General features: G+C 30.0%; 2 protein-coding genes across 4 annotated transcripts; both read left to right on the top strand.

The window, feature by feature from the left end:
* Positions 1–9,851: 9,851 nt before the first annotated feature.
* On the top strand, positions 9,852–27,360 carry LOC126871529 (laminin subunit gamma-1). 3 transcript variants are annotated; one of them, XM_050630419.1, is made up of 28 exons: positions 9,852–10,009; positions 10,719–10,886; positions 14,077–14,230; positions 15,074–15,439; positions 16,414–16,672; positions 18,028–18,329; positions 18,516–18,721; positions 19,037–19,140; positions 20,790–20,978; positions 21,155–21,380; positions 21,474–21,730; positions 21,874–22,046; positions 22,108–22,240; positions 22,313–22,537; positions 22,627–22,815; positions 23,076–23,261; positions 23,339–23,541; positions 23,619–23,834; positions 23,916–24,186; positions 24,251–24,429; positions 24,503–24,633; positions 24,699–24,809; positions 24,959–25,157; positions 25,230–25,467; positions 25,562–25,737; positions 25,813–25,995; positions 26,080–26,197; positions 26,312–27,360. In XM_050630419.1, exons 4-28 carry the CDS (start codon positions 15,287–15,289, stop codon positions 26,545–26,547), a joined length of 4,863 nt encoding a protein of 1,620 aa, XP_050486376.1. In that variant the 5' UTR covers positions 9,852–10,009; positions 10,719–10,886; positions 14,077–14,230; positions 15,074–15,286; the 3' UTR covers positions 26,548–27,360. The 3 variants fall into 3 exon arrangements, with proteins under 3 accessions (XP_050486376.1, XP_050486384.1, XP_050486394.1); XM_050630427.1 differs by lacking the exon at positions 14,077–14,230; XM_050630437.1 differs by lacking the exons at positions 9,852–10,009; positions 10,719–10,886; positions 14,077–14,230; ... (3 more) ...; positions 18,516–18,721; positions 19,037–19,140 and adding an exon at positions 20,444–20,612.
* Positions 10,939–13,521, top strand: LOC126872401 (rhythmically expressed gene 2 protein-like). Its single transcript, XM_050632320.1, has 2 exons — positions 10,939–11,690; positions 12,185–13,521. Exons 1-2 carry the CDS (start codon positions 11,409–11,411, stop codon positions 12,653–12,655), a joined length of 753 nt encoding a protein of 250 aa, XP_050488277.1. The 5' UTR covers positions 10,939–11,408; the 3' UTR covers positions 12,656–13,521.
* Positions 27,361–27,488: the final 128 nt, after the last annotated feature.

The following is a 27,488-nucleotide window of genomic DNA, read 5'->3' as shown; positions in this document are numbered from 1 at the left end:
AAACAAGTATAATAAAGATGGTGACGATCAGTGGTTTTTTCTTCGTGACAAATTATCGCGAATGAACTTTTTACATGATTTTTACATACTGTACGGACAGAAACGGAGCTAATTTTGATCTACTGTCACGATCATCGAAACATGCTGTTTTCAGTAAAGGTACATTATTTTCAGGACGCGTTTAAACGTACGGTTCACGATTATGTTATACATGTATGTTCCTATATGCAATTCTTCTTTGTAGGTAATTACTTACAATAATAAACATAAACCGATAATAAATTGTGAAAAAATATATTGGAATGAATTTGGTTGGGATAAACTTTTATTGGTTTTTTGTGAATTTGTTATCATGTGATATGCTTTCTTTATGTAAGATTCTACAAGATTTTAATCTGATTGATTATATGTTGATTTAAAAAATGTTATTTAATGTTTCAACTTTTTTCAGAAGCAGTTTGAAAATAACCTGCAAAATGTTTAGTTTTCATAAACCAAAGGTGTATCGATCTAGTACTGGATGCTGCATTTGCAAAGCCAAATCCAGCAGGTAAGCAACATAACATAATTTTAATAAATACAGTCTTATATATAATGTATTGTTTTACAAATTAAATTAATTTTCTTATTTTATTCACAGCTCAAGGTTTACAGATAGTAAAAAGTATGAAGATGATTTTATAGAATGCTTTCAACTTGAGGAAAGAAGAACTGGAGAAATTTGTAATGCATGTGTACTTTTGGTAAAAAGATGGAAAAAATTACCTGCAGGAAGCAATCGTAATTGGAGACATGTAAGTTTTAATAAATATCACTTGCGTTAGTTGATTATACACATTTATTCTCACACAAATTAAATACGATTATGTACAGATCAATTTTTTGTACTTTACAGGTTGTAGATGCACGTGCAGGACCTGGCATTAAATCGTTGACAAAATTTAAATCAAAAAATAAAAAGAAAATGAAAGATATACCAGAAAAGTTTGAAAAGATCATGAAAAAGAAACACATGTACTTGAAAGCAGATAGAGATCGAGAACAAAGCCCAGCAATGAGCGATGATTTAACAGGTTGGTGTTTAACAAGTTTGTATTTTTAAATAAAATGTTTTAAAACTATAATTTTACGATTATTTTTTGCTTTGTTCTTTTTTAGAAGATTATTTGAATGGAGATGGTAGTAAAGGTTCAAGTCGAGTTGGTAGTCCTATAGATAGTGATGATATTCCAGTGACTGAAAAACAATTAGATATCCAAGATGATGCAGAATCAAAGGATGATATAACTGTCAATGGTTTTATTGATTTAACATATTTCAAAAGGTTAGTCTTTCATTATTAAACAGTTAAAAAGTTTTTAATAATTTATAAACAGAACTTGATAGATTTTTTCTTTGGTATTTGAAATATGTATACTTTTTTATTTATTAAGTTCTAAAAAAGCTCTTCATAAAAGATTATACAGCTATATTATTTTAGGGAGATCATTTGCTGTGGAACAATATTCAAAGGTCCATATGGAGAAGTAATAGTGGATCCTTCATTGATAAAGCCTTGTATTGGTTGTATAGCTAGACAACAACGACAACAACAAACGAATGCATTAAGTTGCAGTCCTGTACATAGTTCTGCATCTGCCAGTCCTGTTCACAGTTCTGCATCTGCTAGTCCTGCTCATAGCGTAGAGTCTGGTACAGAGGCAACAGTCTCTAAGCAAACAAGCAAAACGTTTAGTGACTCATCATCTGATTCCGGTTACGATGAATCTTCCAACCAAGGAGTTGGTGAGAGTAAAATTACCAAAATTATTCAGAATGCAAGTGCTACTGTAAAACCAGCAGTTAAAATACAACCATTGAAAAGTGTTCAACTAAAAGCTATACCAGTATCGGAAGCTGTCAGGTTAAAAACAGATGTGCCAATTAAGTTGGTACCTATAAAACAAATCGATCAATTATCTTGTAAGCCATTGTCTTTAGTTTCTTCTACTAATGTTACTTTAAGCAGTAGTACTTCACACTCCATCGTTACCGTCCCAAGTAATCCACTTGTCGATTTTGCCATGCACGCAGCCTCCTCCAGGCAATCAGTCTCTAATTAATGTCAGTCTCTTATAGAATTTTAATTTATTTTTTTCTTATATAGTTAGATATATGCTACGATGGAAAATTGTGTGTTATGTATGCTATTATTACCATCCCAGGTTACAAAGGCTCTGGATAAGATTGTTTAAGTTTTATCATATCGAGCACAAAGAGTTTATAATGTTATAAATGGTGACAAAAATGACTTCTTGTAATTAGAATAACTGTTATGATGTACAGTAGATAGATAGTGCTCTTAGGGATGGTTGCGTAGGATTCATGTCCTTGATCGTTGGTTATTAAAAAGTATATATATAAATATATAATTATATATATGATATTGTCTTTATGGACGTGAATTCTTAAATTGTATTCCACGTCTGTTAGATGATTTTTAAGAATGATAGTTGAAGAAGAGCACAATGTTTCTACTGAATACCGTTTGTAGCATATATAAAATCCTCATAAACTGCCATGCATTAATTGCTAACTCTCCACAAATGACTCCCAAATGTGGAAAGTTATCAATTATTTTATAAGTTTAGTAATTAGCTACGTACATCAAAATACTGTGATGACATTGTAATGTAATATGAGATATAAGATTATTATTCAACAAGTGGCAGTTTATACTATCTTCGTCCTAAGCATTAGTTAATGTACTCTATGGTATACAAGTTTTCTTATCCATAGCTTTCTGTTTTCTGGGTTATCTATCATTGCAATTGTATATGTGAATATTTGTGTAGAAGTTCCAAGATGCCAATCACGTTTCAAACATTTGGGTCCAAAAATTTTAAAAAAGAATTCACTTAGGGTCATGATAGCTACATTGTACCAGATGCATTTGATATGATCTATATAAAGGTCCATGACGTTAAAATTAAGTAATTCAACTTAAGAAACGAATGTGTTCAGGTACTCTATATCCTGACCCACTAATAGCAATAATATGAAGAGTAACTTTATAATAAAATAAATGAAGTCTGTTGAATAGCATCATATCAATATGATGATATATTTAGGCAGTATTATTAGAGAGAGAAATTGAATGAGAATATGGCAATCAGATTGGCAAACTGGACCAGCAAAACTTTGTTATAATATTTCAGGGTGACTGCAGCATTAATATGAAAACAATTGATTAATACCAGAGTAACGACATATGGAGTAAGAGTAATGTTAAGTAAGTGAAAACTGTTAGTTCCTAGTTTTCAAAGATGGGCACATAACCGAACAAAAGCACATAAAAGTACCTGTTGAAAACAGATTTCTGTGATTATTGGAACATTTGTTTTCTATTTTTTTTTTTTTTTCTTTTTCTTCTTTTTCCTTTTTTTGATCAATAGATAATCTTGTACGCACAATGATTATTCAAATTGAGATATATATATATTTAACCCAGGAGTTATTACGATTTTTTTAGAAACATATTTTATAAGATACATCTAAAATAACATGTAAACTCAATATTACAAAAAAAAGTAGCAATTCTTCATTTCAAGTTAAAATAATCTTAATCATGAAACCAAAGATGTGTGAAAGATATGTATTTATTTTATATTTGGGACAGATAACCCGATGAATAATATAAATTTTTATTTGAATATATTAATTGACTGTTGAATCAGGTTTGGAATTACAGATGTGCAATACGTAGCAATTGTTTTTATATAACATTATGCATGATACAAAGTTTTTTATAATCAATTAAATTTTAATAATAATCTACTTTTGGGATAGTAGCAATTTTTATAATATTTCTCTCACACAGGCATTTGGTTTAAAATTTTTAAATGCCGCGTTTTTGCTGCCCATCTGGCTTAAGCTCATTGACAATCGTTATTTAACAAGGAAACGATAACAGTTTTTCATATAGAATCAAACATCGAAACTATGATTTGTATAAGGACAACGTCGATGACTTTGTCCTTTTACAAATTTTAATTGTACATTTTTTTGGACTAGGAGACTTTATGATCTCTTTACTGTGAATATTAATAACTACGTTTTTGTTGTAACTCACACATTATGATTTACATAACAATTAATATATGTCACAAATAAAGGTTGGATCATAGGTTAATAAATCATATGTAAGTAATAGTATATATTGAATTTTTAAAACGCGAGAATAAATTTTAGAACTTAAAGGAGCTCATATTACAATTAAGATTTCTATAATATACTCGTTCAACTTATAACATATAATTTTTTAAAGTGATCTTTAGAAACTTTCTATGATCCTTCCTTGAAACAAATAAGAAATACTTGTTTAATTTATTTATTTTGTAAGTTTATTTACTTGCAATATATGCTATTCCGTTTTTCTATATAAATTTATATATATTTTTATACAAATTAATCTTTGCTTTTTATGGAATAAACTTTCTGTAGCACTGCCAGAAAAGAGGGACACAAAGAGGAACATTTGATTCCAGGTCAATCTACTGGCAATATTCAATGAATTATTTATTTTCAATTAGCTTACATATATATACATACATATAATATATATTAATCTATTATTGAGTTATTTACATCTTAAGAGAAGGAAATTATAAATGGTGCCCACAGATTGATTAAACATTAGGAAAACATTATAAAATAAGCTTACGTAAGAAAATTTTGTAACGAATACAAAAATGGTCTCTTGTTTAAGGTAACATAATTACGTGATACATAAAGAATACAAATAATTGTGTGTTTTTAGAGAAAATGTGAATGATAAATTAAAACTTTATTCATTACAAAGAGTACATATGATATATGTACAAGCAGCTATTAAAGATAATATTAAATGCCATCTGTCGTAAATAGCTGCAGAAAAACATCAAATTATGTTACGTAACACAGTGATGTTGCATTAAAAATTTTAAAAAGTATTTAATTTCCAATTATTCAGATGTCTCTTGAAAATAGAACTAAGTGAGAGGAAAAACAATCGAAATTTCTATGCATTGCTATCATGTAATTTGAATTTGATGTCCCTTGGTACAGAGAAATATAGTAATTGAAATACATTTAATATGTTTTGATTTAAAGCAAATCTCGAGGAAATTTTTAAACGGTATAGTTTGTGAGATTTATTGGAACGTCCTGTGAATATGTCGCGAGAATTCGAAAATGATCTACTTAAAAATTTTATTCGTCTTCCTAAGCGATTTTTTTTTAATTATAAATTATTGTCTGCTATTGAAACTATTGGTAAACTATTCATTCTGATAATTACAAATCCAAAAATTGATGACCATTTTTCTCGAGATTGATTTCTTCATCATTTCAATAAATCTTACAAATTATAGTTATTTTTCAAGAGAACGAAGGCATCACGCAAGTCTCTTTAATGTACATTGCTCGAAATTTATAATATGTCAATTTTCTTCTGTTGTGCAAAAGTACATAATGGGAAAAGGCTTTTGGAAGAATAAAGGAAAATCAAATCGTCAGAGAAAATTGACATAAATTACTGATTTTTATACGAAGATTTTATTACATATATATACATTCGCATCGTTTGAATACACCGTGTACGTTAACTTTGGAAAATGTACTCAAAACCTGTAACAAAATAAGAAGAAACTATTATGATCTATGATATTCGAAAAAACATGTGATTTTGACAAAAGAACTGCGTGACTTTGGCGGCTCGTTATTGTCGAATTGCATTACTTCTTTTCACGATCGTATTTCACAAAAATGTCCCTTGAAAAACAAGAACTGCTAATTGATTAATTGAGCGAGAGGGAGAGAGAGTAAGAGCGCGTGAGCGAGAGAGATACAAAACAATTAAAAAAAATGGTGCAAGTATTTTACTACAGTGACCTGGCAGATTCCGATATTAAAATATTTTGCGATGAGAAACGTAAGAACGATTCTTCCCGAAGGAATATACTGTGCAAACTTCTTTTCTATATCGATCTTTTGTACAACAGAAATTATTTAGAAAAAGAAAAAAAGGAAAAACAGAGGATCGTAGGCGATACAAAAAATTCTAGAATCAATCTTACGATCCGTACATAAAAATTTGTCTGACGAACAAAGAGTGGTCATTTTTTTTTTTTTTTTTTTTTTTTTTTACTGTGATTCTTTACGTTCGGTAATTTTAAGTAATGTATCGAAACACGATAATTTACATAGCTGCATTTATTTATATGCATATGCTAAAAGAAATTATGGTGCGATTCTTAGTCTGAAAATTTTGAGTATTTTTCGTGCTTCTGCATTTTTATTTTTACAAATTACAAGCCGGTGTTTCTCCCTATCTATAGTTTGTTCCTTCTCATTCAATTTCATTTTTTTTTGTTCTTATTCCTTTTTTTTTTTTTAATTTTTAATTAAATAAGTTTCATGTATAGGTACTGGTGTATCGCATTAGACTTCTTTTTGTTTTAAATTCACATACATCGAGAGAGAAAGAGACAGACAGATTAAAAAGGAATGACAATTTCGAAGCACGATATAGCATGGAAAAACATATATAATTGTGATGTACACAAGCTCACGAAAATATTCGATCGATGATGTATATACATATATATAATTGAAATAGATACCGATCCTACAGAATAGATAGTACATGCATATTTTGAAATAGAAATCAATGAAATTTATATACATGTTCTCCATACGTAATAAATGATTCAATTTCAAAATATCTATTATATTATAGGATCTGTGTCTAGTTCGATTGCAAATACACCATCATTTGAATACTTTGTGTGTCCTGTGCATGTGTTTTATAAGAAGATCGATCTCGCAAGAACGTTTTAGCTGTATGGTGATAATGGTGATGGTGATGATGATGATGATGATGATGATAATGAATTGAACATCGTGATTGTGTTGCAGCAGAAAGAGAGAGAAAAAACTTTTACATCAATTTATTAAAGATATAACGATTGTGAGACTGATCGATGTATTTAGAAGATAACTTTTATTTACATACAACTATTAGAGATAGGCGAGAATATATTGTACTATTCGAGCATATATTATTAATGAAATTCTAATGATAATAATAAGAAACGATGACTGCCGCAACAAATATATCTCGTTATCGCAATGATTATTATATACATACGGTATGGAACATTTGTACATACATACATATATATATACATATATATATATATTTATATATATATGTATATGTATATATATATATATATATTAATTTTAGACTAACATGTCCAATTCCAATCATTGTACAATGATCATGGAAGTATTAAATCGTTGGTCGATTATCCCATGGTTTGTTTCCTTTTAAAACACAGCGCAACTAATGGGACGGTCGATTATTACGATTGAAAAAAAAAGCAAAGTATACCACCTTTCGCTATGTACAACTTTGTAATAAAACGATTTTACTTTTAAGGAATCCATCAGTCATGCAAATTGTAAAATGATAACGATTGTACACCATGAAATTGTCATGATGATTCTTAACGTAGTCCAACGCACACATAATTATATTTTATCTTGATTGATTCCTCTTTCTTTTCTTTTTTTTTTTTTTTTGTAGAAAAATTTATAGCTTGAATACAGATTGTATTTATACGTATTGCATATCCTTCTTTATTTCTTTTTTATTTTTTACAATATGTGTCGTCGACGTGACGTTAGAAAGAGCAAAGCAAACTCGACAAATCAACACCAATCGTGAATCAATGAATTTGTATTATATCAATATCAAGGAGGAAAAACAAAAATGATATGTACTTCTATTACATATATATTATATACATATACGCATATAGAAAAGTCTGTGAGATACCAAATTTTGATAGATAAATAAATAATATAAATCGTATATATATATATATAAATATAGAACATACTTAAAAGAGATGCGCAATATATTAAAAAATGTATCTCTTACTTTTATGTTTTTGGTTTATACGGATATACGAAAAAGGAATATTATTATAATTATAATTATTATTATTATTATTATTATTATTATTATTATTATTACTACTACTACTACTACTACTACTACTACTACTACTACTACTACTACTACTATTACTATTATTACTATTATTACTACTACTATTATTTACGTCTTTACTGTTATGCTGTGATGATTAGTCAGTACGACGTATTTAAACTGTTTTTTTATAAAATGCATCAGCAAGCTGTTCGAACGATTGTAACTGAGAGTTCGCTATTGCGGGGATTCTCAAAAATAGATCGAACGAGTATAAAGTTTATAAAACATGATTGAAAACTGAGAACTCGTAAAAAGTAGAAGATTAAGATATCGAAGCATTTTGCATTTGAATGTCACAAGTATTTTACTGGACGGTGATCTTGAGAGATTAAATCGAGCAGCTTTTTCAACCCTCCATGAAATGTTTCTATGTAGAATAAGCTTATAGAATTAAAATATATTTGACTGAAAAAATTATGAAGTTCTGTACCTTATCGTACATATTTACAAAGAAAAGAAAATGAAAATTGTAAAAGTGCAATTAAATCGCTGTGGTAAAAAATATATTTCCTTAAGACCAAGAGAGTTTTAGGAAAGAAACAAAAATTGAATATCGAATGAAAGTGCAAAATGCTTACTCAAAATATTATATATGAATCCATATTGATAGTTTTTTGTAGAAATTCTTTGTATTCGTGTCTTACTTAATAATAAAAAAAAAAGAAAAATATAAGAACAAAAATTTCTAATTTGAAGCAAAATACAAAGGAGCAGAAACAAAATTTAATCGAACAAATGCATACGTAAATATTCATGACGTTAGGTGCGGTACCAGAGAGTTTGAGAAACCCTGCTCTACGAATTAAGTTCTAAACCATTCTTCTTAAGTTCTAAGACATCATTCTTAAATCATTAACTTTTTATTTTTTATACGAATCAATTAGCAATACTAATGGGATATTTTCATAATTTTCGCGTAATTAGAGTGATAAAAAGTAAGTTTTTAAATCACGGAATCAAAGCCAAACAAATGCGTATATGATAGGGCGACTAAAAAACTATACGCGCGCAATAATTAGATTTTATTAGCGTAAAGATCGTTAAATGGCCAAACTTCCCCCGGATATTTCTTTTCCCGATACAAAATAACTGTAAGTGACCGCAATAAGATCTTACAATTTTCCATACGTACCAATAGAGAATATAAGGAGCACATATTATTGTCATTACCCTTAGAGATATTAAATAATAATGTTTTGTAATTTATATATATCTTTACACGTCTATATATAATACATAAATACGTAAAACTGTACATAGAAATAATGGAAGTTTTTTACGTTATATTTACGATCTGATATATATATATATATATATATATAATATATTTACATGCATCTTATAAAATAATGCTTGTGTACATTGCATACTAAATGAACATTTTTATCTATTGCGTGATAAACAAAATCACGCGAGAAGTATTATGTACTTATTCCAATTGTTAAATATTGATTAAAATATTATATATAAAATTTATACAACTTTTCGTGAATCATTGCATCGTATAAAATATGCATTTTCGATAAAATTTAGATAATTTATAAGTTCTATCAGTTTAATTTATTAATACTGACATTAATACATTAGTACGCCAAATTTATTATACATTCGTTTTCTGGTAGCTTGTTTTCTTTATCCAATGATATCTATGACTTTAAGTATGATATTTTATATTAAGAATATATATATATTGCCTTCCTAACGCTGTGTGTTGTATATTTGGTGAATAAACGATGATAATTTTAGCAGCTTTTTGTGCTAGCTTCTCGCATCTATTCTTTTAGTCTTTAATCAGACAGCGATCGGGAATTTCTTTTCTATATAGCTATTTCTTTCCGACAACTTTGAATCTTATTTTGTTTTTATTATTTATGTTATTGTTTTTGCTATTATTAATTGTTATACTCTTATATTCTTTTGCACAATCAGGTATGTAAGCCTCCCTATTCCAGTAAAAATATTTTTTCTATTCCATACTCGGTCACAAAAGCAGAAAATATGAAATATATCCTGGGGATATGAATTCATACAAAAAAATTTAAGCATTAAAGAATTAACATCGCGGTTTATACAAATCTGCCAATTTCTGTATAATACCTATTATATACTTCGAAATTTGCCTTTCGAAATTACCTTTGTTTTAGCAAATTATAATTATTCAATTACTCAAGTATTCCAGTTATTAAGTATACAAAACAAATATAATACATAAGTCATCTTTTAGCAGGGTCATGCAAACAGGTTTTGACATTCATATACCGAAAACATAGAAGGAATTGTTGAAAAATTGAGTCGTGAGATACCAACATGGAAGACAAGAAATCTCGTTCTGCGCGTGGCATGCTATGAATATCTCAGACAGAGACAGAGACACTCTACTCATCTCTGTCTGTACGCAAAACGGAGCTTTTTCGATTTAAGAGATGGACGGGGTTTTCTAGCGAGTGTCTAGACCTATTTGTATGACCGTGTTTTAAAGCATAAACACTATAAATATTATACAAAAATGATTACTACAAGTGCATGTACACGTATACACTATTCTAATGATTCGAAAGGATATTATATTATAATATATTAAAATTATTCTAATTTCACTTAATTTTAATCTAAAATTTATGGTAGAAATATATCATAGATGCATATTATCCGTATCACGTTTCCTTCAGGAATATGTCACGTGTTAACGGATAAACGGCGTGAGAATAGTCGTCATACCTATTCTGGTTTCTGCACGAGGTACATGAGCATTGCTAATGCCCTTACTGTACAGTTTGTGTTTCTTCACGATATTGTTGTTTCATACGTGAGTATATTTTCAACTTACTTTTTAAATAACTTACAATTTTTGTCAAACCATTTTTATAAATTTCATGAATAAGAATTTATCAATATTTTATAACTATAATATTACAAACAAAATGCTACTATGATATAATTTCTTTACATAATTATATATAAAATTTAAGTTTTTATGATATAAATAGATTTTTAAATATCACATAATATAATGTAGAGCTATAATTATTCAACATATTACAATAAAGCAATACATACAAAATGCATATAAAAAGATCAGATCGTTCGAAGTAATATCAAAATAATGTTTTCATACGTTAAATACATTAAAAATATGTAAATTCCAAAAACTTTATTGTTAACTTCCGGTGGCGTTGGAAATGTTAAAAAAGTTCTGTTACGCGAAGTTGAGATTGGTAGTACTGTTCGTGACATGAAACAAGTGTTTATTTTTTTGGTTGCATACTGTTGTCACAGGAGCAATGTGCTAGATATTTGGTGTATCTCCCTTTATAGATAAAATTTTAAAATGATAAAGATCATCCGACCGCGATTAATAACCTTCGATGTCACTGGTACGTTGCTGATGACGAAATTGGAGGATTACGTCGAAATTGGTTCTCAGCACGGCTTGCCACTTGATCGACGCAAATTGGCGCGAAGCTTCAAAAACAGCTTTCATAGGCTTAGTCTAGAACATCCTGTTTATGGGAAACACACAGGCATCGGATGGGAAAATTGGTGGAGGCAACTAGTTCATAGTGTTTTTAAGGATCAACATAAATACATTTCGGATGCTACTTTAGATAAGGTGATAAAAATCATCACGATGTCGGAAATTTATATTTTACTATGAAACGAATAAAACAAATATTTTATTTGATTTTTTCACATTTAATTTTTTCACACTTAATTTTTAACAAACGATCATTTATATACACATTTATATTCTGTGAAAGTATTAATCATATCTAGATATGGCTTAAAGGTATTATTTATTATAAATGAAATTAATACTTTTAAGGATGAATTAAACTTAAAAACCGTTTAAAAAGATTGAACCTTTTAAATGAATACAAATCATCTATATTTCATTATTATCTTATTTTATTATTAATTTTATATCTAAGGAATATATTTTTATTCTTATTAACTTCAGTTTTGGATTTCCGTGATTAATAAAAATATATATATTATAAGATGAAGGAAGTACTATCAAAAATAAAGAGAAAAATGGTTACCGAAAGAATTTAACCCAAACTCATACCTACTATCGATGACCCTTTTTATCGTTATGACCCATAGGTTGCTAACAGTTTGATAAGATGCTATGGCACGAGTATGTGCTGGCACAAGTATCCAGGCACTATCGAGTTACTGGACTATCTTAGAAAAAAAGAACTGATTTTGGGAGTAATATCGAATTTCGATGAGAGATTGGAAGCGATACTCGAGGATACAAGGATACGTTCTTATTTTTCTTTTGTCTTAACATCCTACGATTTCGGCGTGGAGAAACCAGATACTTTGATATTTGACGAGGCGCTCAGGTTAACAAAGAAACGACATAGTATCGACATAAGTCCCCAACAAGCGATACATATTGGCGATTCTGTCAATAATGACTACATTGGTGCTAAAGACGCAAAATGGAATGCAATTCTTATTCAACATGATAATGATGGGAACCAAAAAGAAATCCCTGCGGAGGACATGTTTAGAAATCTTCGAGATTTGAGAGTACACCTTTCTACACTTTTAGATGGGAACATGTAGTGTACGCGATTTAACGAAATGATTTTGAAAATAATATTTTAATCATCAAAAAATTTAGACTTTATTTCATCAAAAGAAGACACATTTGTCTATGATGGAACAAATAATAACGTTGATAAATATTATTAATATGTCTATTTCATGTTGAAGAAATTGACTGTTAGGAATAGAATTTTCCATATCGTATTTCACGAATATGAGAGCGTTTATTGTTAGATTATAAGATAAAATCGAGGAATATCTCATACGCTTATATACATAATGTAATTTTTTATGAATATAACGTATGTTTAAGTTATACTCCAATGAACATGTAAGATCATAATAGCAGTTATGGAAATATAATTCAGATGATAACTAATGCCATACATACATATAATTTTGTTTTATGCATATATAAATGTTAATAATAACTCATGTACCTCTTCATACTACTTGAACTCAGCGACATTTAATAATATGCTAGTATCACTACTAATAAATGTAGTAAAAGACTGTCTTAAAGAAAAAACATATCTTATCATACATTTATATTTTTATACAAATATAATTTTCTATTGCTCCTACAGTTTTTTATTATTTTCATCCAACATACTGAACTTACATGCTTGTATTCATTTATAAATTAACTGAACATTTTATCAATTGCGAATCAAATCACATTAATGACAGTGAAACGATTACTGATTAAAAAACTATATAAACGCATGGGTGGACTTGCGTTATCACTTCCCATTTCCTGGTAAAAAGATAATAGTCTAAATTGTCGGTATTTTCTAAGTGATAAACATCGAATTATAAATATTGTACAATTTTTTTATACATAAAACAGTTTGTCAATACACATCGTATTTGTTATAAATTTAGTATTCGTTTCTTTTTATTGTTATCCTCAATCATTCATTCTCATTAACACAATATTATTTACAAATTTTTATAATAATGTTTTTAATAAAAGTCTACTTTTCCACATATCCTATTTAAAGAAATTGAAAACAACAAATTGAAGTATATTATAGTACAATATTGATAATAGTAGAAAGAAGTCATCATTTCCTGAGTAATCTCTTTTTCACTTCCGTTCTAGCAAGATATACTGGTCACGAGCTCTAACAAATAATCTCTAATTTTCACTTCAACTAACAAAAATAAAAATCTCTTATAAATCATATTCTTAACCAAACATTCTAAATTAACATATATATATATATATATATATATATATAAAGAGAATATATAAAGAGAATATATTTTTTCAAATTCTTAAACGAACTTTTCTTATTCAAAAATTAAAATCTAGAAAGATGTTATTGCCTTATTTGTTATTGTATATTTGCATATAATATTAGTAATAATAAAATGCGAAATGTAACCCTAACGATTTGGTCGTTACATTTCTCTTGGCCTACACTTTCTACCAGGAGTGGCGGCACGTTACCACCACAAACATTGGCATCCGCACATTCGACTTCCCACAGCCTCACTCACGGACTCCCTCCCGTTCAGTTTCTCACTAAGCTGTTGCATGAAGAGAGGCTTTCTTCATGGTTTTCCAATTCTCCGTCGGTCGAAGAGGTTAGAATAAGAATTCATTTCTTTGTTTTCAAAATTCGCGATGCTTGTGTGAATTCTGTTGACCAAAGTACTAGTGAACACTTCGCGGCAAATTTGTGATTTATACGATTGTGAATGTCGAAATTTTACTGCTACTTTAGTAAAAGATTATTAAAGACAGATAATTTTTTTTTTGTTAAAGTTTTACTTTTATACTTAATAAAATTGTGCAAATGTATGAAACGACAATTTAACTTTTTAAATTATGATTTTATAAGTGTTTATTCAAATTGCGGTTCATGATTCATGATCTGAAACTTGTATTCGTAGAGAATATATGCATATTTATCTCCTAGATTTTTAAAACGAAGTATCGTTAAATATAATATTTTAATTTTTAAGATTTTTAAAAAAAGTGAAAAGTGGTGTTCGATTTTATTCAAACAGACGCCACCTGTGTGATATTATAGAAGTATTTTAATTTGAATTAAAAATTGTTTAGACGATTTTATTACTTATATTATAGTCTATGAAATTGTCGTACACAATTTCAATAACGTCTTTATTTTACGTGATAATTTTATGTTGAGCGATTTCTATTCGCCGTCCTTTTTAAGTTTTTATTTAGTGATTCATTTTTAATAGAAAAATGTATAAATATAGAATAGAATATAGGATATAGAATATCTTACTTAAATTGTAAAAATTTAATTATTAAAATTTCATAATTTAAAAATATAAATTATAAATATGATAATAGTCTTTAACTTATAAAAGTTATATATAACTTTTTTTATATCAAGTTCAATATACTAAGAACGAATAACGACTCTGAGAGCTAATGCAAAGATTAATGAACATTAGGTAGATAAGAGGCGATTCGCGGAATGCGGTCTCAACAGTAAAAAATAAAAAATTATTGTTGGGGGTGTCCTTGTCGATGGGCCCGATCGAAAATCAGTGCTCGCTCTAATCTTCAAAAAAATTCAAAAAAGTGGGAATTTGACGGATTTACCTCTGCCGAATAAAAGTGGATCGAAATTACGACAAAGAAGACTCATCGAAAAAGGTTCAAACATGACTAGAGGAAGACATAAGAAGATGTTAATGTTAATTCCAATCCTCTTGGTGGCAGTATTTGCAGAACCTGACCCCTCAGACGACTTATACCGTGGATTTCCAAAATATCGAGACGAAGATAAATGCTACGATGACAGTGGAAAACCACAGGTTCGTGCTCCTTTTGTTAATATATTATTTATTATATTCGTGAAATAAAACTGACAGTGTATATAAATTTTTTATTAAACTTTATGATTGTCAAACATAATTTTGAAAAATTTTGATGTAAAACAAAAATAATTTGTAATACACGTTAAATGACGTTATATTCGATTCTTATATACTTAAATAGTATTAAATAAATATAGTTAAATAGTTAATTTATAATGCATTTTTATATGTTCCATACAATATAGTGATCTGAATTTTTCGAGATTTCTTTTGTAAGCGTTTATCACTCTCCATAGTTATACTACTCCAGGAACATAAATACGAGCAGTCTGCTGTTTATTCTTAGTCATCAGAATTTCGGTTTCTTTTTTCGATATTACTACATTAGGTTATCACAGTGAAGGTTCGAAGTTACATCAACTTTCGGTGATAGCTGGAGAGATAAAACTAAATAAACCCTCTAAGTATTAAGGAACGGAAAAGTTCTAAAATACTAATTCTGTATATTTCATCCTATTTTCTACGTCATCCTATTGTATTTGTTGTTAGAGGTGTTAAAATTCAATATTTACGTAGTACAATTCAATATTTACGTAGTAAGATTCTTTCGATAATATATCCTTGCAAGAATTCTGTAGGAAATATAATTTTGTAGGAACGACTTGGGACGGAAATGTGAATATTAGCATCCTAGGTGGCCTTGCAACATTTGTGTGAGCTACTATAGTATATTAGCAATTAGAATTAGAACATTAAGAAATTCAAAAATTCTTTTTCAAGAAAAAAATTTGAAATTTCTTTTCCAGGAAAAAAATGTCGAAATTTTATTTTTGGGAACATGAGGATAAGAAACCTATGCAGTAAAAAAAGATATAAATTATAAAAGAAAGAAAATTTTGTTAATGTTTCGATAAAAATTTGCGGTTCTTTTAAATTGATTTTGAAATGATTTTAAATGCAATGTGTTATAGAGGTGTATACCACCTTTTGAGAATGCGGCATTTAACGTACTTATGGAAGCAACGAACACGTGTGGTCAAGATCGGCCAACAGAATTTTGTAAACAGACTGGGGTCCAAAAGAAATCTTGCGAGATATGTCAGTACGGAGATCATCAGGCTTTATACCTTACCGATCACGACAATAACGACAATGCAACTTGGTGGCAGTCAGAAACAATGTTCGAGGGTATCGAATATCCAAATCAAGTTAATCTCACACTACATTTAGGTATGCCATACTAGATGCTACATTAATTATAGTAGAGCTCTATTTATCTAAATTCTGCGAAACTACCAGTTCATATATATAATAAGAATACACTGGCTTTCTCCACAATTTATGATTTTCCGTTCGTATAATGGAAATTTACGCTCAGATAAATGAATTCAATGGACAGGACTTCGTGTGGACGGCCATTAATCAACAAATTTTTCCCAATAAATGGAGTTCAAAATAAATGAGTTTCATTATGTATGATATGGTAATAAAACGTTCGTTTCAGCGTATTAAAATTTGCCCGCGATGTATCAAGTATTGTGGTTTAATTCAAACGTGGCTGTGGTTTGGATCGCTTTAATTGAGACCATTCGTGGCGGAATTATAGTAGATAATGTCGATGAATCTTACACTATAGATAGAGGAAGGCAGTTCATTCATCGGTATTTGCGATGAACTTTTAACACGTCCTCAATGATTGTAGCTCTCTATTTCTCCCTTTTTAATCTTTTTTTATTTCACATCCTTATCTATGAGGATGCGTGTGTGATGAGATAATTCTCGCAACCACGAACTGATGGAGAAATATACATGTAAGCGAGCCTTTATTCCTGTATTAATATTTTATTTTGTAAGCTTCTCTCTTTACTTACTTACCGTTATGATATTTTATAAATTTTCTTTAAAAATAGTTGTGAAAGTTGCTATCGAAATTTAACGCGAAATTGAAGTTATTTTCTCGTGTAAACAGGGAACGCATTATTTAAATATTTATTGTTAAAGTTAGAGATAACAATATACAAACTTTTGTAAAAGTAAAATGCTAACGTTGCGTCTTCAGCATCTGTTAATAGTACATGCCGCTAGAAGATACCTTTTCGTACTTCTACAACACTACGACATTTTCCTCTATTGAAAATTGATAGTGTTATACATTTTGAAACGATCCTTATCATGAAATAGTTTTACCATACGCGCGTGAACTAATTTTAACAGCATGTCTCGAGAATCCGGATAATAGTGGAAGTTCCTTAAACACGTGAAGAACATAGAATCTCTGTCTGTGTACCACGTGTTCATTTAGGAAAGAATCAGCCACTTGCACCCCGCTGGCTTTACAGTGAAGAATTACAGTGGCGTAGAATCCCTTTATTTCGTAATAATTTCAATATCGTTCAAACAATCATTCAAATAGTTGAAAACACGTTTTTCAAAAAAATATTTAATTATTATATATATATATATAAATATTTATTATATGATATTGATATTATGTACTACTAATAATGATAATAATAAATATTTATGTGTCTATATTTTACATTTCTCCTTGTTTTCTCATATGTAGTGTTTTTAAATAATTATAGGCAAAACGTTCGATATAACTTACGTTAGAGCACTTTTCGAGTCGCCGCGTCCAGAAAGTTGGGGTATTTATAAGAGGAAGAACGAAAAGTCGCCATGGGAACCTTTCCAATTCTATTCTGCGACCTGCAGAGATACATATGACTTACCAGATTTAAAGGAAACTGTACGGGGAGATGATACCAGAGTATTGTGTACTTCCGACTATTCCGATATATCGCCTTTGACCAAGGGTACTGTTGCATTTTCCACTCTAGAAGGTCGACCTTCGGCATATAATTTCGAAACTAATCCAGCATTGCAGGTACACTTTTCATTTTATCATTTCATAATTCTTCGCTGAAATCGCGTTTCTTTATTAACAGTGACTCTGCTTAGTAAGGATCATATAAAGATTTCACTTTTGATTTATATAAATCTATATAACAAAATGATTTATAAATAATACATCTTAGAATGAGTAAATGACGAACGCTATCCTCGTTTTAAGGAATGGGTACAAGCAACGGATTTGAGGATCACTCTGGATAGATTAAACACTTTTGGAGACGAAGTTTTTGGCGATGATCATGTATTAAAGTCCTACTACTATGCGATCGCTGACGTCGCCGTTGGAGCACGTTGCGCTTGCAACGGCCACGCTGGAGAATGTGTAAACAGTACCAGCGTGGATGGAAAAACTCGCAGAGTATGTAGGTAAGATAATGTATGGAGATACATATTCTTGCAATATACTATTACTCATTAAAGATGATTAAATATCAATAATATCTGGGATATAAAATATCACGGAAAACGTCTTCGTAATTTTGTAAATTTTCGCTCAATAATTGGGAAATGCGTACATATATGGAAAATAAAAAAGTTTTCGTGTCGTTTCATATACCTAAGATTTGAAGAAAATATTCAAATGCGGCTACGTCAAATTTTCATTAAATTCCTCCACCTATTATATGTATATTATGATTTTCAACTACAAATTTGAAAGAGACAAAATTTAATTATTTACAGATGCGAGCATAATACTGCTGGCCCAGATTGCAATGAGTGTTTGCCCTTTTATAATGATGCACCGTGGGGACGTGCCACTACTAAAGATGCGCACGAATGTAAACGTATGTATTGGAATAGCTTTATATAACGTAATTTTGCGAAGTATCCTTAAGAAATGAATTAGCAGAAAGTAAGAAGATACATGTGTGTAACTATTCACACATACACACGCACACACGCATATCATGGGTATAAATGAAAAGAGAATATCTTCAATAAAGGGTCAGTATCCTGGCCAGTGTGTAGGTGGGCCTTGACAAACCTGCTCTTCAAACGGGGGGTTTTCAGGTACTATATTCGGTGACTAGAACATACTCGTACGATAATACGATTGTTATAAATGATAATCGTATTATTATTTAGTTTCTATTTAAATCTGTTATTATGCTCCATTTTCTTATCTCTTATTAGAATCTAGTAAACGTACGTAATAAGAGAATTCATATGTTGTCAATGTCAATGTCATCTCATTAATAAAAGAAGCATTTGCTTATTACGAAAGATGATAATAAGAAAAAAAAAAGATTTTTATTAAGTGTATCAGTTGTTTATTGAAAAAAGTCAACAAAACATAAAATTAACAAATAGAACTTCTATTGTTGTTACATTTTTTTAATTTTTCTATGATATAGATATATCTCGTATTAGCTCTAATATTGATATCACTGATAATTATTTATTTGTTTGTAACACAGATCGACATAGAATAGCGTGCTATAAATCTAATATATTGGCATATATTGTTATACCGAATATGAAGGTATTTTATACAAGGGAGAACAATTTCTTCGGTATTGCGAGTATCACCTTTTCAAGCAGTCGAAGAGAGTTCGCGTTCACGATCACGTTGGCATTACCTAACCAGCTTTACCTTTTACGTTCATTGCTTGTTCTGAAGTGGGGACTGTTAGCAATACAGGAGCACACAATGCAGCTTTTCTGTAGATCGCGGGCTCAGTGCTCAAGATACTACGATACAAGCAGATATTTATTACATCGCGTTGATTAGATCGTGTATTGACGCGAATTTTTCAAACAAGAAATCAAGATGGTCTTGATTTTATTCAGTGCAATCAAATATATTACTTATTATTAACAAAACGTCATTAAATTGCATCGTTAAATGTCATTAGCAATTATAGTAAACGATTTCTTATAGAAGAATCAATGTAAACAAACAGTGTTTATTGTTAAAAAAATTTATATTTGTCAATGTTTAAACATGTATATATTATAACTTATTGCAACTATGTTGTACCAAGTTAAACAATTTTTTATATATTTTATATTTTTGCGGATCATTTACTAAAAATATATAAGAACATTTATTCAATTTTTAATTCTCAAAATGAATTTCAAATTTTGATGAAGAGTGATAATAATTATGAAAAATTATTCGTTTTTTCTTTGTTTATAAATTGTGTAATGAACTGGTCGTCTAAAATGAGATTAATCGCATGTTTATTACTTGTGAATGTGATGATTAGTACTTCATCACGGTGGGACGGGATTCTTCCGTGGTATTCGGGATCCAGTAAATATCTAGATAATGTTATTATTCATATTAAAACAAATAATACACTATCAAAATTATTTTTTATAATATTACTTATCATTATATTAATCTATCATTATTTATTATTACACATATACAAGCAATTCATTATTGTTTAAATTTTATCTTAATCTGTATCATGACCTTATTTTTCAGCTTGTAACTGCAATGGTTATTCAGAGAGATGCTTCTTCGATAAGGAACTATACAAGGCTTCTGGTCACGGTGGTCACTGCCTGGATTGTCGAGCTAATCGTGATGGCGCGAATTGCGAACATTGTAGGGAGAATTTCTATCAGCGTCCGGAAGACAGTTATTGCGTTGCTTGTAACTGCAACGAAATTGGTAAATTGTTGCATTCTTCGCCATCCCGATCTTGACAGTTTTTTATTATTTATTAATTGATTTGAAATATATTTTAAAAAAAGTTATAAAAAATCGATTAAAATATTTAAAATAATTTAAACTTTTTATATTTACTAAAAATAAAAAATAAATAAATATTCGATGTCATTTTACAGGTTCGAGAAGTTTACAATGTAACAGCGAAGGAAAATGTCAGTGTAAACCTGGTGTAACAGGTGACAAATGTGATCGTTGCGCAGCAAATTATTACAACTTTGGATCATACGGTTGCACCTCTTGCGAATGTAACGCAGCCGGTTCCCTTGCGAATGCACCAACTTGTGATCCCACTAATGGTGTTTGTATCTGCAAAGAAAATGTTGAAGGAAAGCGATGTCGAGTGTTAGTAAATTTATATCGTTAATATTTTTAACAGCATAACGTGTATAATAAAGATAAAAAACCAAGTAATAATACCGTTTCTACTATAAATAGATGTAAACCGGGATTTTTCAATCTTGCAATGGATAATGAATTCGGTTGTACACCATGCTTCTGTTACGGACATTCCTCAGTGTGCAGACCAGCGACTGGGTATTCTAAAGTTGTAATTGAGAGTATGTTTGTGAGAGGAACTGAACGATGGAAAGCTACCGTGGCTGGTAACCCGATACCACTTCATTATGATCCTCTTACTCAAACGATATATGCCACGGCATTGGACCGAGATAATGCATATTTTATTGCTCCTGGTAAAAACAAATACATAATAAACTCTTTGCATTTTTTGATAAGAACTATAAAGAATAAAATTTTTAGAAAATATAAGCACAATAAAGCTTTATATTTCACTTATACAAATAAATATCATACTGTTTATTGATGAAAAATGCAGATAGATTCCTCGGGGATCAACGTGCATCTTATAACCAAGACTTATTATTTACACTAAGAATTGGGGAAGCTGGTCCAGCACCCACTGTCCGCGATATAATCCTCGAGGGAGGAAATGGAGAACAAATTACACAACCAATTTTTGGACAAAATAATTATTTACCTTCAGTAACAGTAAGTAAGACAGCGAAGGAATCATATCAATGGCTTATTAATTATTAAAAAATTATTTCAGCCACATGAATATCGTTTCAAATTGCACGAACATCCTAGTTATGGTTGGGAACCTCGCCTTTCCTCTCGAGCTTTCATGTCTATTTTATCGAACTTAACAGCTATTAAAATTCGTGGCACCTATACGCATCAAGGTATCTTAATTAAGATTCGTAGATAAAATTGTGTTTATGAAGTTACTGATGCATTTAATTTTCTTTCTACAGGTCGAGGATTCTTAGATGATGTTAAATTGGAGACGGCCCTCCGTGGAGCTGCAGGCGAAACCGCTGATTGGGTGGAGCATTGTCAATGTCCGCATGGTTACGTAGGCCAATTTTGTGAATCCTGTGCACCTGGATTCCATCATGATCCGCCTAATGGTGGTCCTTTCGCACTTTGTGTCCCGTGCAATTGCAATAATCATGCAGATATTTGTGAAGCTGAAACTGGTACTTTTTTTTAGAGTGAATTTATAACGAAGATTAATGTAGAAATTTATTCTAGAATCTGAGAATTTATATCTTTCGATTTATTTTAGGACAGTGTATCTGTGAACATAATACGGCTGGTAGCAATTGTGAATTATGTAAACGTGGATATTACGGTCACCCATTAAAGGGTACACCTGATGACTGTAAACCATGTCCTTGTCCTGACAATGGGCCTTGTATATTACTTGGCAATAATCCTGATCCAATTTGTTCTGAATGTCCACTGGGTAGAACAGGTAAGAATAATAATCTCTTTAAAGGAAATAGCGTTTCGTTCCGGGCTTGTTAGTGGATTTGTTAATAAGATAAACTATCAGGCCCTTCCTTAGACACAGAGATAGAAGAAGTCATATTGAAAAACGTATTTATCGGAAACTTGTCAGAACAACCGATTGCGAGAAAGCATTAGCGTCAGTGGACCTCTAGTGGCAAACGTATGGAGTAGTCCTACAATGTCTTTAAATAGTTTTATTATTTATATCATTTTTTGTTTTAGGACCTAGATGTGAAACATGTTCGGATGGATACTTCGGAAATCCTGAAAAGGGTATAGCTTGCAGGCCTTGCGATTGTAACAACAATATCGACTTGAACGCTGTAAGAAATTGCAATCACGAAACTGGTGAATGTTTGAAATGTGTAAATAATACAGCTGGTTTCCATTGTGAAGAATGTCTTTCAGGTAAGTAAAATATAACTGTTATATATTTCATGTACTTTTTTGAAATTATAAATAACGATGTTTATAACATTTAACAGGATATTACGGAGACGCATTGTCTGATCGTAAAGAAGATGGATGTAAGCTATGCCAATGTTTCCCGCCAGGCACAGTCGAACTCAGCGATGGTAGAGTAGCACCTTGTGAACAATTAACAGGTCATTGTACTTGCAAGCCTCATGTAACCGGCCGAAATTGTGATAAATGTGAAGAAGGATATTATCATATTCTAAGTGGAGAGGTATTTCAATCGGCTAATCGTTTCGTAATGTATGATAATTACTGTTCGCCTAAGTTAAATAATCACATATTTTTTAGGGATGTACGCCTTGCAATTGTGATGCTGAAGGATCTTACAATCGTACCTGCAATGCCGTTACTGGTCAATGTGAATGTAGACCTGGTATTACTGGACAACATTGTGATGCATGTGTTTCTTATCAATATGGATTCAGTAGAGAAGGATGCAAGCCTTGTGATTGTGATAATATCGGTTCTCAAGACCTGCAATGTGACGCTAGTGGACAGTGTCCAGTAAGTTTATAAAATGTTACACTATACAATGGAAAGTTTAATTTGTATGCATTTATTAGAATAATTAATCCTGTATTATAGTGCTTCCCCAATGTAGAAGGAAGACGCTGTGATCGTTGTAAAGAGAACAAACATAACAGACAAAATGGATGCGTTGATTGTCCTGATTGTTACAATCTTGTTCAAGCTGCGGTGAATAGCCATAGAGAACGCTTAGCTGAATTAGGAAATACACTCAAAAAGATTAACAGCAGTCCGACAGTTATAAAAGATTCGGACTTTGAAAAAGAATTGAAAAATGTTCAGAATAAAGTAAAGAATCTTCTACAAATTGCCAAACAAGGATCTGGTAGTAAGTATAAGTTATTCAATAATTCATACTTTTTAAATGAGACTATATTTAAAAAATATTTTAGATGAAAATAAAACGTTGGTGGAACAACTTGATGAATTACGTGATCAGCTGAATGAAATTGAAGAAATCGCACAAACTGTGAACCTGACTGCTTTTGATGCACATAGAACTACTTTGGAAGGTTTAATGAACATTGATGAAGCAGAAAAAGTGCTTGATAAAATACATGCTCAATTAACCGTAAGAATAATATTGATATGATATTATATGAAATTTATAAAATTGAATGTTCAGCTCAGATATTAAATTTTAGGATACAGAAGATTATTTAGCCACAGATGGAGCAACTGCATTATCAAAAGCGAAATCACGTGCGGATCAAGTTGGTCAACAGAATATACAAATGACTTCAATCGCGCAAGACGCGCGTCTCTTTGCCGAATTGTAAGTAATATAATTTTATAAACCTTTAATATTTCTTCATAATCAATATTGCCCGAACTTCACAGAAATGTTAATGAAGCGAAAAAGATTCATGCACTGGCAGAACAGGCACGAAATACAACAATGGAAGCTTATAGTCTCGCAAAAAAAACTATAGCAAAATATTCTAACATGACGTATGTACTTATTTACTTTATCTTAGAATATTGGTAATAACGTAATTATTATACTAATGGTTACGATATAATGGATACCATTATACTAATGGTTTTTGAAATCATCTTATCTGTATTGTATTTCTTCTAAAAATTTATTTTGTATTTAGTGATGATATTAGAGGATTAGAAAATAAATTAGAGTTACTAGAGCATCGTATGAGCGAGGTGAAAAATCTTACCAGCATAGCAGCCACTAAATCATCCGCAGTTTCGCAAGAAGCAATAGATTTACTGATTCTCGACTTAGCACTTCCACCTGTTGACATCGAGCAATTGAGAAATCAAGTTGAAGACGTAAATAATGAGGTAAATTTAAACTATGACAACTATTATTGTTACCGAAAATAATTTAAATATTGACGATAAAATACATTACAGGGATTACGATTGAAAGAACAAGCACAATTGTTGTTAGATCAAAACGAAAATCTTATAAATGAAATGGTAGAGAAAATAAGAAAGAGTGAGGAGTTAATAGAGTCAGTACAAGATCAGCAAGCGGCTACTGCCGAACTTGTAGCCGAATTAGATAAAGCAAATGAAAAAGTAGATGATGCTGTCAAACGAGGAGATCAGACTTTAAAAGAAGCTCAGGAAACATTACAGAAATTGGGTGGTACATATCATATCAAGTATTTTTATTAATGATAATATTTTTTCTTTAAAGGGGGAGAAATAGATGTCTTTTTCAATTATAATATTATTTTTAGAATTTCATGCTGAAGTAGAAAAAGAGCGCGTTAAAGCCCAAGATGCTTTAAAAGATATAAAAAATATTGAATCATTAATCATGAATGCCAAGGAGAAAGCTTCACAAGCTGAAAAAATATTAGATGGTTCTGAATATAAAGCCGAAAGTGCACGTGAGATAGCACAAGATGCTCAGGTTAGTACAGTTAATCCCATATGTAATATATAATATAATTTATTATACGCTGAAAACGAAATATGTTTATATTAGATGCATGCAGAGGAAGCTAGTGAAAAAGCGAACACTATTAGAACAGAAGCAAATAAAACTAAAATAGAAGCACTTCGTGTAGGAAACGAAGCTGAAAAATTACATCAAAGAGTTGATATTACAGATTCCATGATGAAGGAATACGAGAAACGAAGTGGGCAAGATACAAATATTACAACCGAAGTAAGGAATTAGTTGCACGTATCACTTATTGTAATAACTATACTATACGATAATATAATTACAATGTTATTCAATCATTTTTAGGCAAATCATAAAGTTAGTCTAGCTAAGATTAATGTAACGTTAGCATCGCAACAACTCGATAAAGCTCTAACCGAAGTAGCTGAAATAATAAAAGAACTTGAAAATTTACCGGAAATTGGTAAGTTATTGTTTTGTATCAAATTTTTTAAATTTATCTGTACCTTTTTTAGATTAAATTCATTATTTAAAACATTACATTTTAGTATCTATAATTTGAATTTCTTTATTTTAGATAATACTGATTTAAATCCGTTAGAAGAACGTTTAGCTGCAGCTGAAAAGGAAATTGTAGCTGCAAGTCTAGATCAAAGAATTCGTAATTTAACGGATGCAAAAAATTTGCAAACACAGTGGGTAAAGAATTATGAAGATGAGGTCAGTAGACTAAGAATGGAAGTTGAGAACATTGATGATATAAGAAAAGTTTTGCCTGCCATCTGTAACAATCGTGTACGACTCGAACCCTAAACTACAATATAAAGTTATACTTAAAAGTTTATTTCATAGCGTTAGAGGTGCCTTACATGCACTAAAGGAAAAAATAAGCATAAAAATATGTTCAAAATAATAGCTGCAAAATTAGTTATATATCCTTCTGAAATAAGAATGTATGCTATACATTATAACTATCTTAAAAAATTATAAATCATATTTTGATTACAGACCTATGATAAAATTAATATTATACTAGTGAATCGTCACAGAAGCAGCATGATATTTGTGTATTTACACTTAAATCATTTTATTTAACACATCATTTATAATGTGATCTTGCATTTCTTCTTGAAAATTAATACCATGTGCTTATATATACGAGCGACTAAAATAATGATCATCATACCAAAGATTTCATATAGTAGACATATCTTTCCGTTATCATTACCAGGCCATTTACATTATTCAATTTATTCAACATTTTTGTAATACAACTTATTTGTACGTATGTACAAACATGTATATAGTATCTATATACAATCATTTCATTGTAATTGCCATACTTTTTAGTCTCCTTTTAAGTCCTAAGAAAGCTTCAAAAGTTCCTCCGAAAGAAGGCAATTGTTTTAATTTCTAATATACAAAATTGAATGTAATACATTGTATAACTTGTTTATGAAATATTAAAGATTGGGAAAACATTTTTAAAATCGAAAGGAAAACGGAAATTCAAATGTATTTTATAATATGTATCGTCATGCAGCATTTTATATGTGTATAACATTTTTATAAAAATATTGATACATATTTAATATGAATACAAAATAAACAATATGTCGGAGAGTATGTAATATGATGTTATTAATTATTAACCAAATATTAATATATCAAGATTAATATATCATCTACCAAAACCTACAAGATAGATTAAAATATTGTGAAATGTTGAAATCAATATAATATGTATAAAATAC

This window comes from Bombus huntii, chromosome 1, assembly GCF_024542735.1.
Source record: "Bombus huntii isolate Logan2020A chromosome 1, iyBomHunt1.1, whole genome shotgun sequence".
Classification (NCBI taxonomy): domain Eukaryota; kingdom Metazoa; phylum Arthropoda; class Insecta; order Hymenoptera; family Apidae; genus Bombus; species Bombus huntii.
The sequence above is the reverse complement of the archived record's forward strand: the minus strand, read 5'-3'. Positions and strand labels throughout refer to the sequence as shown.